This window comes from Temnothorax americanus, unplaced genomic scaffold (genome assembly GCF_048541705.1).
Source record: "Temnothorax americanus isolate GAGA-0224 unplaced genomic scaffold, ASM4854170v1 Scaffold50, whole genome shotgun sequence".
In the NCBI taxonomy this organism is placed as follows: Eukaryota; Metazoa; Arthropoda; class Insecta; order Hymenoptera; family Formicidae; genus Temnothorax; species Temnothorax americanus.
In genome coordinates, this window is record NW_027509658.1 from 349,771 (window position 1) to 366,775 (window position 17,005).

Here is a 17,005-nt window from a genome sequence, read left to right on the forward strand (position 1 = left end):
TCGTAAATCTTAGGCTTGAACGCGAAGTAATCTCGTTTCGTGCATCATAATTAAATTCTATAATCTTGTTCCTCTCTCTCTCTCTCTCTCTCTCTCTCTGGCAAGATAAAATAAATATATTAACTGGATTAAGATTAGCTGACAATAGAGATTTATCCCACGCATTTTAAAGAAAGATCTTTAACTATACAAGGCTTAATTTTCCGAGATATTTTAACATAAGATATGTAACACACATATATATCGGAATAAAATTTATTCTGCAAATGCGAGAACGCATATTGCAATTTTTGGACTGAAATTGATACAAGAAAAATAGGAGAAGTCAAGGCTGTCAGGGTCAAACGCAGATCGTCGTGCGTAATATCAGTAAACTGATTTGTCGTCTTAATACATTAATCCGTACATTTCAGCTCAGCTTTGAGCCATCTTAAGCGGTAGGATCAACTACGTTTCGTACGGATTAATGTATTGAGACGACTAATAAATCAATTTACTGATATTACGCACGACGATCTGCGTTTGACCTTGATAGCCTTGGCTTCTCCTATTTTAATCTCTCTCGAGGGTCCTTATATTACTTTATTTTATAGAAGAAAAGTCGATAAGAGAAGCAACGAACCAGTACGTCGTGATTTCTCACGTCTTAAGAAATAACGGCGCTATACTTTCTCGTATCTTCGGGCTAACGAGATCGGGCCTTTAGAAGAGTATAGGCGCTAATGGAACCGCCAGAATTAGAAGATATCGTGGTCGACGTCGAAAAGCTGAGCGGCGGGAGGTTCGAGGAAGTAAGTTAGAAAAGTTGGACTTACTTTGAGGGCCTCCTCGTGGGTTACCGCGCGAAAGGGTGTGCCGTTCACCTCCAGGATGGTGTCTCCTGGCCTGAGTCCAGCCCGTTCGGCCACCGAACCCTCCTCCACCCTCGAGATGTAGACGCCCACCCCTGAAAACAGTTCGCAGACTTTCCATCAGTCTGGTAAGCTGCATGCCTCTACCGCTGCACCACGATCGGTGCCAGCTAAAACCTTCCGCCCATGGCGCGATAAGCTGCCCGAACGAATTTCACGAAGCAATCCTCGTCACCCCGTCCCCCTCCTCTCGCGAGATGATTCAGTTAATAGAAATTTTATCTTTAACGAAAAAAGTAGATTCCCATAACACATAAATAATATTTTGTGACAACGCAGATTCTTTAATATTAGGAAATTATTCCTATAAAAATCAGTAATAGAATCTTTTGTTATAATAAATATACAATGGTGTATTTTTACTGATTATTAAATAAGTAAATTAATGTTGTATACGAAATGACGAAAAGTGATATGAAATATCTTGGAATGTATGGGTGATATTTTAGCGACAGAATTGTCATGGGAAAATATTAATGCGGGGCTTACACACGTTTAACGTAATTTCTCTCAAATCAATCGATATATTATTAATTGTCTAACACAGATGATATTTTAATATGTAAAGACGCGCGCGCGCGAGAGGGACCTGTTGGCTGGCATGTGACAAACAAGTTGAAACTTTTGGCAAACTTCCCCGATATACTTGTTGAACGGGATGTAATAAACGCCATGGGCAGAAATATCGTGAAAATAAGAAAGGAAAATGAAAAACGAAATGTGCGGATGCATTTCAAAGTATGAATATCGGTTATAGATGCGTGTCTCCATGTAACACGATGCACGTGTGTGTAAGTGTATTTGTGACGGAAAAAGAAAGGCACATGCACTGATTTTTCGAAGAATCGAGAGGAAGTGCGATCGCATTGCATGATGTGCTCGCCTATGCAATTATGAGATATCGATATTGCATATTGTGCGCGTGCGTGTGTACGTGCATGTATTCTGAAAAGTATTTTTTATCTTTCTGATGGAAAAAAAAACAACGATAATCGATAGCAGTCGATGGAAACTAGCTTTTAAGCTGGATCGCAGATTATTCGTGAATTCTTAAACGCGCGCGAGGACAATGAAACCTGTACGGTTAAATAAAAAAAAGAAGAGAAAGGAATGTTTTTGTGACGTAAAATAAAATTATCGAATTGGAGACGTTAATTCTCTTTGTAACATAATCCTCTAAAGTTGTTATTTTATATTTGTACATTTATGACTTTTAATTCCATGCACAATTTGCGCTTTTTTCATGAAAAAAAAATGTTAATGTGACACTTCAGTATACCTTCTTTTACATATACATATTTATAATAATCTCTTTTATAAGAGGCAATTATATCTAAATAATTAATTATCATAAATAAACAAATTATTTATATATAAACTGTGATCTTGAAATAAATCAAGTACAATGATTATAAATATAAAAAAACGTAAAAAAATTTATATGTATGTGATTCAAACTTTTATTAAAATTAAAATTAAAAATGTAATGTTTTAATTTTTCGTGTGAACGTTTAAATTACTTTTTTTGGAGACTTGTTCGCGCCCGAATGATATACTGAAACATCCAGTAGCGTGTGTGTGTTTATTGTGATTCGTGGCGAAGCAAGAGCAAACGTGATGACACATCGAATAGCGCGCTCAAACTGCGTTTATGCAGTTCATGCGGCGTTGTTTACTGAGTGTTGTGCCGGGAGCAGATTATCGGACGGATCCGAGGTTGACATAATTTCTGAAGCGACACGAAAAAACAAATGGAGACGAAAATAGTCGGCGCGTAATTATACTTTACGTGTCACCGAGATGACATCAAAGAGATGACACGAAGACAATTAATCGAGAATTTTGAACAAATATTTATATTTACTATTGGACTCCAATGTCATTTGCTACATATGTTAATATAGGGTGTTTCATGCGAATAATTAAACTTCCCGCGATCCTTTCCTATATTCTTATTTCTTACAGTAATATTTCATTTATCAAAATTTTTAATAATTTTGACAGGAATATAATATTGGCTCAGTAAAAATTCGATTGAATAAAAAGTTACGGTAATGTTCGAATTTTCGACGGCAAACGTTTCTCTTTCTCTCGATAATCACGCGCAGAATTGAGATTGAGTTGAAGTGGAGTTTACCTCAACTTAGTGAAAGAATGGGGAAGTTGAATTATATCCGTTTTTCCAATCATAATTAATCACGATCCAATTAACCGTCCGTATTCATTTTTCATTTTGAATTGGAAGCTTGTTTTTTTACACTTAAGGAAGCACGGTAATTAAAACTCGATTAAAATTTTTCGCACGGAATGGAGCTTCGACAAAAGCACCTTGTATATACTTTAATTGTACGGCAATCCAAATTACAGAGAAATATTTATCTCCATTCAATTTAATATTACTGAATTAAATTTATCAATTAAATGCTCGACGCTTTCCATGTCGTCCTGAACATTCCCGCTTTACGCGAAGCTTTGTGACCGACGGCAGTGTATTATACGAGTGAACTTTTTTTTACTACGCACTCACACGCTCTCTACACGCATAATGCAATTGTACAACATTCATGCAACGAGCTGCCAAGTCTAGAGAGAGGAAGCTTTCTGACAGATACTCGGTGGTATGCGATGGCGTTATAAACCCTCCTTTTCTCTCGTCGAGTTACCTGACTGCGCTTCTGGTATAGCGAAACAGAAAATAAGAATGATACAACGCAAGTTGGCTTATTCTCGATCTCAGCCGGTCGATCGCGAATACGATGGCGAAATCCCCAGGAAGCTCTGCGTCGGATTCAACAAACTTCCTTTTCGAGAAGAGATAATATAACGGTGAGAAAGTTTGACTCTCAGACTCGAAATGGAACCCGTGCTATATATCTTATGGAGCTGCGTTTAACGATAATATCGTTATTAATCGTCACACGAGTCGACATATTAGTAACTATAAATTTTCCAATCATATATGTATAGAAAATAAAATGGCTAGAAAATAAAAATCACGATGTGTATTTAAACGCGATAATATTATCAAATCTGGCAGCTTTTATATGTAAAGGGGCTTTCAAAATTCCGACAGATTTTGCGCGAAAAATATTAGATATATCTAAGTGAGATTGAAAAATGTCGGCAATGGAAACCCCTTTACGCCCAAGGCATAAAAGCCTGATAGTACGATGCGAAAGAGAAATTGGTGACACGAGCGAGCGCATTTTTTCTCTGACTTCCCTGGGAGTTTCAGCATCGCATGAAACGGATATCAATGGCGCGATCCGCGCGGCGAGGCGAAACGGGTCTCTTGAGGGCCGCCTTTTCGGATTTGGGGTTTCACGTTCGAATTCTCGGCGATGATAAAGCTCGTCAAGCGATGGTATCAGCGCGCCTGTGTGTGCAGCATCGCGTGCGTGATTATAAGCGTGAGATTTAACGCTCGCAGTCTCGCCGCGGGAACATATCATTATAACGGACGGAGTCGCCGATTCATCGCGCTTGATTTGGCCTTTTTCTACGAGGCAACAATTTTCTAATTACAAAACTTTTCTGTATAAATTCAGAATATTAAAAATATGTGTATATTCGTAATCTTATTATACACGGTTTTATGTAATAATTTTGAATGATTAAATTGTACGAAATATATAATAAACATAAATTATTCCTTAAAACAATTCTGTTTAATTTTGCATTAAAGCAAACTTATTATATCCGAGCCAATTTAATATTTTTAAATCAGCATCTATAAATATTACATTGCAAGACAGTCCGATCTATTTTTGAGACTGCGAGGATTAAGAGGCTGGAGACCGTGAAACCGGATCTTGTCGCTTTTGTCACTTTAACGACTTTAAGGCAGCACTCCCGCGCACATTCTTGCCTCGTCACGCGGATCCTCTGTATGAGATTTTTCTCATTTATCAGTTCTCATTTATCACGCGGAATCTTTCTGGAAAACGCATAATCCGAGATCCACACACATGTCTTGAACATATTTTAAAGATAGTAAAATTTTATCGTTGGACAAAATGTCAGGAAGAAGAATATTGAATCAAAAAGTAAACCGCTTTTATAAAAATGACGATTTTGAACTACAATTGACCCCTTTTCGTTTTCTGTAAAAATTTCATAAAAATTAAAAACATTTTGTTGTTTGTAAAAATTAATTCTATAATATTATTTATCATAGCATAAAGAATTAACTGTAATACAATTGTATTACAATTTAAAATATATTATGCCATATTAAAAAAAATAAATTCTGTACAAAGAAGAGTTAATCGACAAACTAAAGTAATGTTTATTAATTAGCCTTTTAGCTGCTTCAAATAATAATCGTTCGCTATGTATCGATCTCTAAGAAGCGTCATCAAAATCAGTGCCGAGCATGTAATTTACGCGTCCGATGTAAGACGCTTGCCCGGATATTAGAAGATAAAAATTTGATATCTGTGATAAAAAGACTTAATGTATAACCACAAAAATAATATAATTATTGATCGTATAATATAAATTAATTGAGCGTATATGTACGCCTTCCATTAATCGACTTGTACCATGAAAGCCTCGATGAAAGCATTTGGGGTAAACTCGGGTAAGATGGCTATACAGGAAAGATGGCCAACCCATGTTCATTCGATGTTTCATGGCGAGCTAGATTGAAAGAACATAGGTTGGCCATCTTTCCTGTATGGCCATCTTACCCGAGTTTACCCTTTATTTACGCCATTCGTAAATGATCAGCTATTTTTTCTAGACGTGTATTTACCTTTCGCAACTAAAGGTTTAACGCGCGAAGCTTTCATTTTTATTTATTTTTATGAATGAATTCTCCAGAAAGATTAGGCGAAAAACGACACGGACCCCGGTCGTCGGATTTCCGGCGCAATCGCGCTTCGATGGGTCGATAGCTCGTTATCGCGTCGACCATCGAACGGCAAACCGACCGGAGTTTCACCCTCGCGAAGGGGAGAAAAAAAAGTAAGAGGAAAGAGGGAGAGTCTGTGCAAAACGCGCTCGTTCCTTCTCTACCGAAATACCGCGTGCAAACAATCGTCACTGTAGCGGAAAACGATGCTTAACGATCGTGAAAATGTTTTTCCCCCGCTCTCGAGTATCGTCCTCGCGACGAGAGAATTCATTTTCCACTGCGGTCATCAAAATCAATTAGAATCCCCACGTATTATAAATACAATGGACATTCACAATTTAATTGTAGAGCAGAGAGAAAGAGAAAAGGGGGGACAGTAATTATTTTAGAATCAAAATGATTGATTCCTTGAATTTAATCATTAATATATAAATTTAACCGGTTTATATAAAAATTTCAAACATTCTATGATTTTAGAGAGAAAATATGAAATTAGATAAATCAACTAAAATCACATTCTTTTTATAAATTTGATATATGTAATTAATATAGGTATAATTAAAATATAATCTGTGTGAAAAGTAAGAATATATTTGATAATCTTAAATCGAAATGTCATAGATTTCTTTTTTATATCGTTGAGTTATATGTATTAGAGTACTGAAAAAGTTTAATATCAATATATTTCATCGCGAGGACAAGACGGATGCGCAAGGACGATTTATGCTGAAGCACGTACAAACGCGCAAGGTGTCGAGACACGATGTGGGTGCCAACCGTGGTGACTTAGGCACGCAGCACGAGAAAGAGACAGTAATCAAAGAAACGAGTTGGCAACGATAAAGTGACAAGCGAGTCATCTGGCAAACCGATCGCTTCGTAGAACTTCGATACCGCAAAATAAAGTATCTAAAGATTAGATTATATATTAGTCAAGCTATTGATAGATCAACAGACTGTTGAACGTTGATAAAGTCTATTCTTAGATCGTGCCGACGTATATTGCACTTTTTTAATAGTACAGCTTATTGGAATCGTAAAATTTCTACGTGTCTAGAATCTTTATTTAATGATTTCTACTTATCGCGAGGAGATACGCGTTTACAGCGTCAGAAATGGTGCCATAAAACTGAGGAAATGATTTGCGATAGTAAAACCAAGGTAATAGTCAAAGTTTATTTGAGGTACTCTAAATATAGATGTTTGTTATCACAGATTATAATTTATCTTTTTAAAGAGAAAAGAAATCTCTAGATAATTTACAGTACCGAATATGACGTCGCAAATTTAGAGAGCTGCAGGTTAATTAAAGACACCAATGTGATATCAGAGTTGGCACCGTGCGGGATAAACCGCACGGTGCCCGACAGAGCTGTATCTTCGAGTATATCATAGCTCGCGTTCTCGCGCGATTTCTCGGTAGAACGAATTTCTACCGAGCTGGAGAAAAATCCCCGAGTGGCGGAAGCCGGTCGAGTTCTTTTACAGTTAGACGACCCGAAGGATCTCGCGGCGGCCAGACGACTCGCGGTGCATTCAGCGACGCTGTACGCCACGGCGCGCGGCGCGGCGCACGGACGCTCCAAGGTGAGGCGTAAAAATTCGACTTGAGGAGTGCGGAGAACCAAGAAAACTTTGAGTAGAGTTAAAAACCACTCCTGGGGAGAGAAAGTACCTCGTTCTCGAGGCACGAAGTACGGCGACGGGGGTAGCCTGAAGGTACTGCGGATCTCACCTGCGTCCTTGCCACCCTTCACGCAGATGCCAAAGCCATGGTGAGAGTCCGGCGGATCTCTCGTCATGGTGATTGTCCTTACGGTGAGCTCCTGAAGACTGAGCGGCTGCGAGATCGGCGACGTGGGCGGATTCCCGGCGTTCCCGGCCTGCTGTTGCTGTTGCTGCTGCTGCGACTGCTGCGACGACTGCTGCTGTTGCTGTTGTTGTTGCTGCTGCTGCTGCTGTTGCTGCTGCGAGCCACCGGACGTGGTCGGCGTGCCGCGTGCCGCCGTCACGCTCGCCGGGCTCGATGCCGGCGATCTACGCTCGGCTTGACGTCGTTCCGCGACGCTGTTGCCGAACAGCCTGAAGAAGATCGAGAATTAAATTGTCATTTAATCACGTTTCATATATATGTTACGTTAATAATTGAAAACCTCGTAGCAAGAATTTTGCAGGTATTCGTCAGATCGTTATTGGCACTACAAACTTTTAATCGACTATAACATCCATTTCTATCAATACAGATTGACTTAATCTCGGTTCAACTCACTATTCATCCTTCTCTAATTCTAACAATTAACCGGATTTAAATTTAATTCAAAGTTAATCTACATTGGTATATATAGAAATGGGGAGCCAAAAATCCATGATACCAAATGTTTTTAGAGAACGAAAGATTTGCGAGTTAGAATTGTATATAAAATAAGCCGAGAGCACTACGAAACAAATAACGTCTCAAAGAAAAGGTGTGTCGTGTCGGGTACAATCTCTGAAAGTGATTTGTGTAACCGATTTTGATACACATCGGACGCGTACGGTCACGGAAGGGCACCTTTCGTCATTGACATTATCGCGGAGAGGGGGCGTCGTACCTGAGCACTTGTTCCGGGGAGATGGCACCGGTGCCGCCGGTGGTTCCGCGACCCCGGTGCGATCTGTAGGGGGTCGCGTGCGAGGAGTGATGATGGGGCGCGCTGGGCGGCCTCTCGACGATGGTGTAGCTGGTGCCGGGCGGGCTATAGTAGCCGCGGTGCTGGCCGCCATGATGCCGACTCGTGGTGACGGGCTCGAGGTCCTCGGCCTCGTAGTAGCCGCCGGTGCCGCTACGCACGTGGTGAAAACCGTCGGCACCGCGCAGGAAGGGCGTCCGGCTGCTACCGCCGCCCCACTGCAGTTCCTGCAGCTCGGAACCGTAGTCCTCCGTGCTGCTGGCCATGCCTCGGCTGGCAATCAGCTCCTCCTTGGTCACACCTGCCGGACAACAAGCGAGCACGCGATTGCGAAATCGATCACCATGGCGAAAGATACGCGGACGAGTCGCCGGAAAGCTCGATTTGTTTTAGTGGCAGACGAACCGCACGCGTTGTGTTTCAGTAATATAGGAAAATTTTAATTTGAGAAGTTTTAATTGAGAAAGAAAGTGACAGAGAGATTGCAAATTATATCTGGTTTGATTAAAGCTTAATGTAATTCACATTTTTTAATTTAATAAGTTTGTTTGGAATAGACATTAAATTTTTATATTTATGATAATTTTTATAATTAATGATAACTCAATAGGATTCAATTTTGTATAATTTTTTAAATTAAAATCTAAGAATTTCCTTTTTTTCCTCTGTATGATATTATATTTTAATAATTGATAACATGAAGTTCATAATAATAAAAGTTTTTAATGTGATCTGCTAATGGACCACAGTTGGTAATAAAAAAGTTCCAGGGAAAATTAGTCATACCGAAACTTTCGGATATAAAAATTTTAGGGTAGGCAGCTTTGTCGAAGAATACTTAATGATTTTTTTATGTCCCTCCAGAAGAAAAACCTTTGCGCTTTTACACATTAATCAATACTAATATATAAAATTATTACGGGTGGTGTGTGTTTGAACGTTATTAACTTAAAAACTATTGGACCGATTTTGAAAAAAATATCAACATGTTCCTTAAAATTTCAGGAGTGCTATAGGGCAATTTGGCGGTTTATTGTGGATTGGTGTGTATGTATGTTTGCTTAACTACTCATTCGGTTAGTGGACTAAATTTAAAAGTGGTATATATGAAATAGGGGTAGAATTTTCCGGGGAATGCCATGATGTGTATAGTTTTTCGTTACCAATTTTCTAGAAACCGATTTTTCTAATTTTTCTAATTTTTCGGGAAATAATTGACCGAATCTTAAGGAATTATATATGAAACAGAGGTAGAATTTTCCGGGGAGTGCTATAAAGTGTATAATTTTTTGTTACCGATTTTTTGGAAGCCGGAATAATTTAATTTTATATTAATCTACCGATTTATCGATTTAGTTAAAACCGGTTCAAAAATTTTATTAATTTTTCGAGGATGGGTTTAATTGCCACGATGTGTATTATTTTTTGATAACAATTTATTTTTTTTTATGTAGGATAAGTTGCTGGTTTCATATATTATATGTCAACAGTCACTTCAGTTCGTGGCTGTCGCGAGCGATTATATTTTGACAGTATATTTGCATATAATAAAGTTATTGCAGTTTTTTTTGGTCAAAGACGAGAGAGAGAGAGAGAAAGAGAAAGAGAGAGAGAGAGAGAGAGAGAGAGAGAGAGAGAGAGAGAGAAGAAAGAAAGCAGGAGTATGACAAAGAAAAAAGGTAAGGGTGTATTTTAAATATTAGTCTTTGTTTACTTTTCTTTCTATCTCTCCAAATTTGTAATGATAATCTTATCTATATAGGTTGCAAAATCATGAATGTGCAAATTTTACTTTCCATTTATCCAAATTTTTAATGATAATCTTATATTAGACTAGCTGGTTACCCGGGCGTCGTTTTTCTTCAAACGACTTTATTTATGTTTCAATATCCTTATTGTGGACAAACATAAGGAGTGTGTCGGGTGGTTGATTTAAAGACGATAGTTTAACTTTTCCGCATGAATAACACATTCTATATAGGTGCTTAAGTTTTAAACTTTTTTGCTTGACAATGATCACATATTGCATCCATTTTCCCAATTATTACTCTCGGATGAAATTGATAATTTGAATCATAACTATAAATGCCTCTAATTTCAAATCGGACCGCATAAATGTTTTCATGGATTGAACAAGTCGTAACCGGTCTTTTTTTATTCGAGTTTCACACTATTGAGTCATTTCCGCTTTTCCGATATTTCACTTACCGATTAGCGATATCATCCCTTGGTTTACCCGGGCGTTTTTGGGGCATTTCGAGATTGCTCGCTCGCGATGTACACAGAACCTCGATATTTTACTTACCGCCGCGATTACCGATTTTATCCCTTGGTTTTCCAAGGCGTTTTTTAATTGAAAAATTCCGGATGAAGCCCGGGTAACCGCAGCTAGTACATTATAAGTATACACAATCCTTGACTCGTGCCCCCGAAGCCGGCTTAAACGTAAAAGCCGCGGCCTGAATTTCAGGGGGATGTCGGCCACAGATCGATCGAGATTCTCGTAAATAAGTCAGGAGACACCGCGAGTTCCCGGGAGACATTTTCATGTTGGCGAAGAAACCACCTCGACATTCAAATGCCACGTTAACAACTGAAAGTTTTATTACGGAGGTCTTTTCTCGGAAATCGCTCTCTCCGCCAAAAACAGAAAAGCAAAAATTTCTCTCGCGCGGCAATCAATGCATGTGTGTGCGAAAAATATTGATATGCGATTCTCGTCTCCTTTCCGTAAAAAAAAAACTATGAAATTCTTTCACGTAGAAAAACTTTGATGCGCTAAAGTCGTTCACGCCTTTTCAGCATGATTTTTCGAAGAAACCAAGGTAAACGAAGGAGGGTCCCTAAGGCCTGTTTTCGGCACCCTTCAAAATTGGACCAAAATGGCTGGAATCATTTCTTTATACCTTTGGAAGTAATATTTAGTCAATTCCAGCCTAAACGGAAGTATTTAGAGTGTATACTTCAAGTATACATGGTGCCATGCATCAGCGCGCCCGTATCAAGCATTTTTTTGGAAAACTAAGCGTTTTTGAGAAAAATGTTTCAGATAAAAGTTATATGGTTTCAAGGGGGGCATAAGATGGTGTCATTGGTCTGACCTTGGATAGTCATTTGAAGGTCACGTGAATGTCGATTTCAATATTTTATATAGAACCTCCTATTTTTACATATCTTGTAGCTTATCTCGAGAGTTTTCCAAAACACTATTACGTAGAAACACTTATTACAAATACTTCTGAAAGAAATGACTGACGTATTTTCTGCCGCAAGGCTAAATACGAAGTTTTGAAAAGAACTGTTTTAAGAACTGTATGCACCTTTTTGAGCAACTACGATCTCTTAAGCTTTTAATTCAATAAACCAGGTTCTGCTTATGTCGATGGCCTTATATCGGACCCCATCTCACATCTTAATGTCAGAGATACACAAAATGCGTGTATGCGCGTACCCAGGGACCTGGTTACGACAAACGCGATAGTATACACTCTAAATACTTCCGTTTAGGCTGGAATTGACTTATACTTATACTATTACTTCCAAGGATATAAGGAAGTGATTCCAGCCATTTTGGTCCAATTTTGAAGGGTGCCGAAAACAGGCCTTAGGGAACCTCTTCCTTTACAGAAAAATCTCCCTGAATTTTTTTAAATCTGTATTTTGCTGCAAAAAAAACGACGAAATATTTCCTACAGACATTGCGACGTGACCAAACCGTGGTAATCTAATCGTGTAATCTGTTAAGGTGCCTTTTCACGTTGACGCTCGACGCTCATTTTCAGCAAGCAAAAATTTTCTGAAATAATATCTTTTATTTATATATATATATATTATATATCTATAAAATATTATTACTTGAAGAGATATTACTTGAAAATAATTAATATTTTATGTTTTTCGAAGTCTATGTTTGATTGTACTGGGACGATTAACGACGATTCAGCGCGACGACGCTGAATATTAAACAAATTCAACTTTATTTCTTTGACGCTACAGCGTCAAAGCGAAATCACCTTGTTGACGCTTATTTTCAGCGTCTCATGAATTGGCAACTTTACTGTTGTGTGCGAATATACCTGATGTGTACTTAGTAGAATTTACGGTTTAATGTCCAAACGACGCTCCACAAGGGGCGCTCAAATAAGTAATTCAGATTTTTTTTTTACGCGTCTTGGGCCGTTTATTGAATCGTACTCCACGCGAACGCATCTACGAATATATTCGCGATTTATTTTTACCCCCGCGATCGATCGTAATTTTTTTCCGTTGTTATCATCGGGCTCTGCCGTGACATGAACCGATTACGCTATCGATTCCTGCGGAGCAGGAATAACGGGACAATTAAATCCGTCGCGGGCGGAAACTTCCTTGTCGTGATTGTCGGGTGAGGATATCACCTAGATGAGATCTTTAACGTGAGGCCTGCCGTGTATGGTGCCGCGGTCGCAGTATAATGACATCATTTTCTGGGATAAACCCAACTGTGACTTTCTTAATGGCCTAAGGAAGTCTTCCGTTATCGCCGGAAGAAAGTTCGAAGTTGGTCCTAGAGATAATCGCTGATAAACCGATAGCTCTGTATATTGGGTGTTCAACCGAGTCGCTTTTTTTACGAGTTCTTCGATCAACTTAGAGAAGTCGATATTTAGAGCAGGTAAATTAACGTTGAAATAATTTTTGATATGGATGAGGAAATTAATTCTGGGTAGTGTGAAACAAACTTTCTTTAAGAATAAAAAAATTAATATTGAAGTTTAATTAAGCTTATGTTTGCCAAATATGTTAAAATATAAGTTTAAATAAAATAAATTCACTTTTATATTCTAGTGCAAAACTATTAATTTGCATAAAAAAGTGAAATTATTATTTCGCAAAATTAAATCGCTCGCGTTTTGCTTCATCACGCAATTATAACACGAAGTATTTCGAAACATGCGACTAGGTACTGTATTTTACATCAGCTTCACAATAAAACACAACAGCGTTTATGTACATACAAATCACTACAATTTTATTACAGTTAAAACAATTGTACTTAAATGCTATTCCCTCTAAAGGGTTTTGACTATATCTTCATGCTATTTCCAAAATTTGTTATTCACATTTTAGATAAGTATCATAGTACATTTCGCGAAGTGGGAATGATAAAGTCGTGTTGCTCCCAGCATTCGCCTCAAGATTTAAGTCCGGTCGTTTCTCTTCCCGGCCGGGGAATACTTTAATACGAGTCCCGGAGATCAAGTCGCCCCCTACGAAAGGCGAAAAGGTCACGGGGGTTTCCGAGTAGATTTAACGCGCAGTATAGGTATCTCTTAATATCATCATCACTCCGCGCTGACAATCAAGACATTTCGTCTACCGCGAGGGGCAGTCCGTGCCAACCTTGACACTGAGAAACGCTTGTTTGCCACCGGCTAGAAGAGAGAAGGGGGAGGAAGGGGGGAGTTGAAAGTCGCCCCTAGCTCTTGCGGCGATCACCGGCTAGAGGAGGAGGAGACGGCGAAGAGGGGTGGGCTGCGGTGAGGGCCGCTGTATCGTGTGTTCCGTCATGTACATACGAGGGTGGGCCGATCAATACTGCGGCCGAACACCTGAAGCCGGCTTCATTCAGTCGGCACCTCTCCATTTCATTCCCCTCGGACCCCGCCGCGTCGCACCGCGCCGCGCCGCGCCGCGCGACCGCTGATGTAACTTTGCTACTGTACTCGACGGTTATAGTACACGTATGTATACGTGCCTCCCGCGATTAGAGGCCGCGGTAGAGCAACACGATTGCGGAGCTTATGTTAGTTGGCTCGCCGATGCCAAGATGGACTCGCTTTTTTTTCTACTTTTTAGAGAGATTCTTTCCGAGATTTACTCTCCGCCTACGTGAAAAATTCTGTGTAATAGAAGGACGCATCGTCGACTGGCGTATTTATATTGAAATTTAACTTAAAAAAACTAATAGAAAACTGGGAACAAACTAAAATTCTGACGACAAATAACGATGAAATACAAAGTAGGGAAAGATAAGAGAAGGTATAGCAGGAGATAAATCTCTAGTTAGTCATAAAATTTGAAATACGAGTTTTTGCATGTTAGAATTGAGATCGAGACGTGTCAATTTTTCGAGAAAACGGGTATTAAATTGGACCCCGTAGCACCACCACGTGTGGTTCTCGTATATATACGACTTAAAACATTACGCGAGTCGCGCGTGTTTAGAATTCGGATGGCGTGTACGCCGGTGTACGCGAAACGAATTTATCGAGGTATTGTCCTTCCTCCCCTCCCCGGGATGGGTGTAATTTCGGGCGGTGGCGGACGATAACTAAAAGCGTCGCCCGACAAAAGGTGAAAGGTGGCGCAATACATTTTGCGCGCGCGTTGCGTCGCGTCGTCCTATTTCCTTTTAAAGTTGCGCGGCCATGCGCGCGCGGCAATGCGAACGATATATAAAAGCGCGATTTTTCAGTGTATATCCCGTTCCCGCGGCCAATATACAATACGTACCTATCGATTACACTTTGCGGGGGACGCGACACGACGCGAAAAAGACATTCGATATGACGGTCACGTCGATAAATCGTTGAAAAAATTTACATTTTGGTCCGGCCGAGCCGACCGAGTGACGAGGACCATTTATAACGTTCCGCTAAAAGAGTCGACTGCGCGGCCGAATCGCGTTTTATGCAAAACGGGACGTATCCGTCGGGCGTGCTCAAAGAAATGTAAATTTCATCAAAATGAAGTTATACATATATCTGACGCGGTGGAATAAAATTCATCCCATTTAACACGGGAGAATAACGCGTCGTATATTCATCCCTTTGTCTCTCTTCCTCTCTTTTCTTTTTAATTGCACGGAATATAAATTAATACCTTAACACTTAATATTATACAAGATAAATTGTACAGCATTTTAAATATTATCTGGACAGAAAAATTTACTTTCTAAACGTCGTCGCGGTTTTTAGACAGAGAGAAACTCTTTTAATACGTCGCGACATTTCCGCTAGCAAAAATCGACACACTGAATTTCACAAAGAATAAAAAGAGCGCTATACGTGTCTATTATCCTCCGCGGGACTCGCGCACCATATCCGCGGTGTTGTGTTTCGGTGGCTTGTTAAACGTTCACGGTTCACGAGGAATTTATTTATCGCGCCGCATTGTGCAACGGCGAAAAGGCGCGCAGCGCGCGGGACACGAATTGCGCGGCGTGCGCGCGCTGCGCCACCGGATGCTCCACGTACGCGGCTCGCCGGAATCTCGAATTCGCGCTCTCGCTCCTGTTCAATTGCGTTACATTCCTGTCACGTCACAATTGCCCGGCGTTGTGATTGCGGCTAATCCTTTCAGAGAGTGCGCGCTATTCTCGGTTTTTCAAGACCGGGCGAAATAAGGACGTTGATTCTTAGATAATATTTCGAAGGAGTGCGATAACAGTATTTTCTCTCTCTTTCTCTCTCTTTCTCATTTATTGAAAAAAGATCAAATGAAAAAGGACTGCGGCGGTGGGTTCTCTTATGTACCTATTAAATTCTTTCATTTAAGTCCCAGCTATATTTAACCATGAAATCCTGTAGCGCGACCTTTTTTACTCTTTTCACTACTTTTATTACTTCTTGAGCATAATACAAAAAAAAAATCATTAAATCTATATTACTCATTTTTAATGAAAATATAAATATAAACTATACTTAAATATATGACTTCTATTTATGAGTTCTGCTACTTTGTCTGTCTATATATTTTATCCAGTCTGTATTTTTAGAATGCATTTCTAATTTTTCGTCTTTTATAATTCCAATAAGTCCATTGCATTCTGAATATAACTCACAGATTTAATATCTTTCTCCCGAAAAAAATCTATCGAGCCTCGTAGAAACGCGAGGCGTGTTGAATTTCGCAGTGATTCGGTCGATAGTTTGTAACTTGTTTGAGTTAATTAACAATTTTTTTATCCGCACTCTGCCACGTCACATCGAGCATGGCCGCCATCGGCTCTATTGACCGTATATATACCGGTTGTTCTAAAAATAATCCCGGTTCATAGGCACCGTTTCCGATAAAGGAGCCGATCGGATACAGTTAAGTGCGCGCATTAAGGCGCGCAGCCTCAATTGCCACGTGGAATACGGAATTAACGCGGACGTCCGATTACTCCAGACTGTCCTGAAACTGAGAAAATTAATTAAAATTAGGAGAATTTTGATCCGCTTTCTCGAGGTGTTCATGGATTTCATATGATGCTTTGAATTCAATTAAATTTTATTAAATTTCCAGCGTGTCAAAGTGCAACTGAAAGAAGCATCCTTCCCACAATTCGAATTCGAGATAAGTCTCTGGATATATTTTTATATAAATAAATTTTATATTTATTTGATAAAAAAATGTATGTAATTAATTTTACACTTTTAATGACTAATTTATAATAAATAAATAACAAGTTTAACTTACGCTTTGCGCGCACACACACAGCAAATAATCTTTCTACAAACGAAATCTGCATCTGTAAGTTTTAATGGGGTGAGGGCAGAAAGTGGCGTTTCGCGGAAGTTGAATTAAAAGGCGAATTCGAG

At 39.4% G+C, this 17,005-nt stretch overlaps 2 protein-coding genes across 11 annotated transcripts in view; one reads left to right on the forward strand and one right to left on the reverse strand.

Moving 5' to 3' along the window:
• The window catches only part of LOC143904325 (uncharacterized), a 198,347-nt gene that overhangs the window by 101,873 nt on the left and 79,469 nt on the right, over nt 1-17,005 (forward strand). The gene's annotated exons all lie outside the window — the stretch shown is intronic.
• The window catches only part of Dysc (whirlin protein dyschronic), an 82,813-nt gene that overhangs the window by 55,256 nt on the left and 10,552 nt on the right, over nt 1-17,005 (reverse strand). For 6 of the 9 annotated variants that reach the window (XM_077418808.1, XM_077418803.1, XM_077418810.1 and 3 more), the window contains exons 2-5: nt 8,361-8,739; nt 7,445-7,851; nt 3,575-3,586; nt 816-946 (exon numbers count right to left, since the gene is read on the reverse strand). In XM_077418808.1, the coding sequence (XP_077274934.1) occupies nt 816-946; nt 3,575-3,586; nt 7,445-7,851; nt 8,361-8,704 (894 nt within the window). In that variant the 5' untranslated portion in view covers nt 8,705-8,739. The remainder of the gene's footprint in view (nt 1-815; nt 947-3,574; nt 3,587-7,444; nt 7,852-8,360; nt 8,740-17,005) is intronic. The other 3 variants (XM_077418806.1, XM_077418807.1, XM_077418804.1) reach the window with 3 other exon arrangements.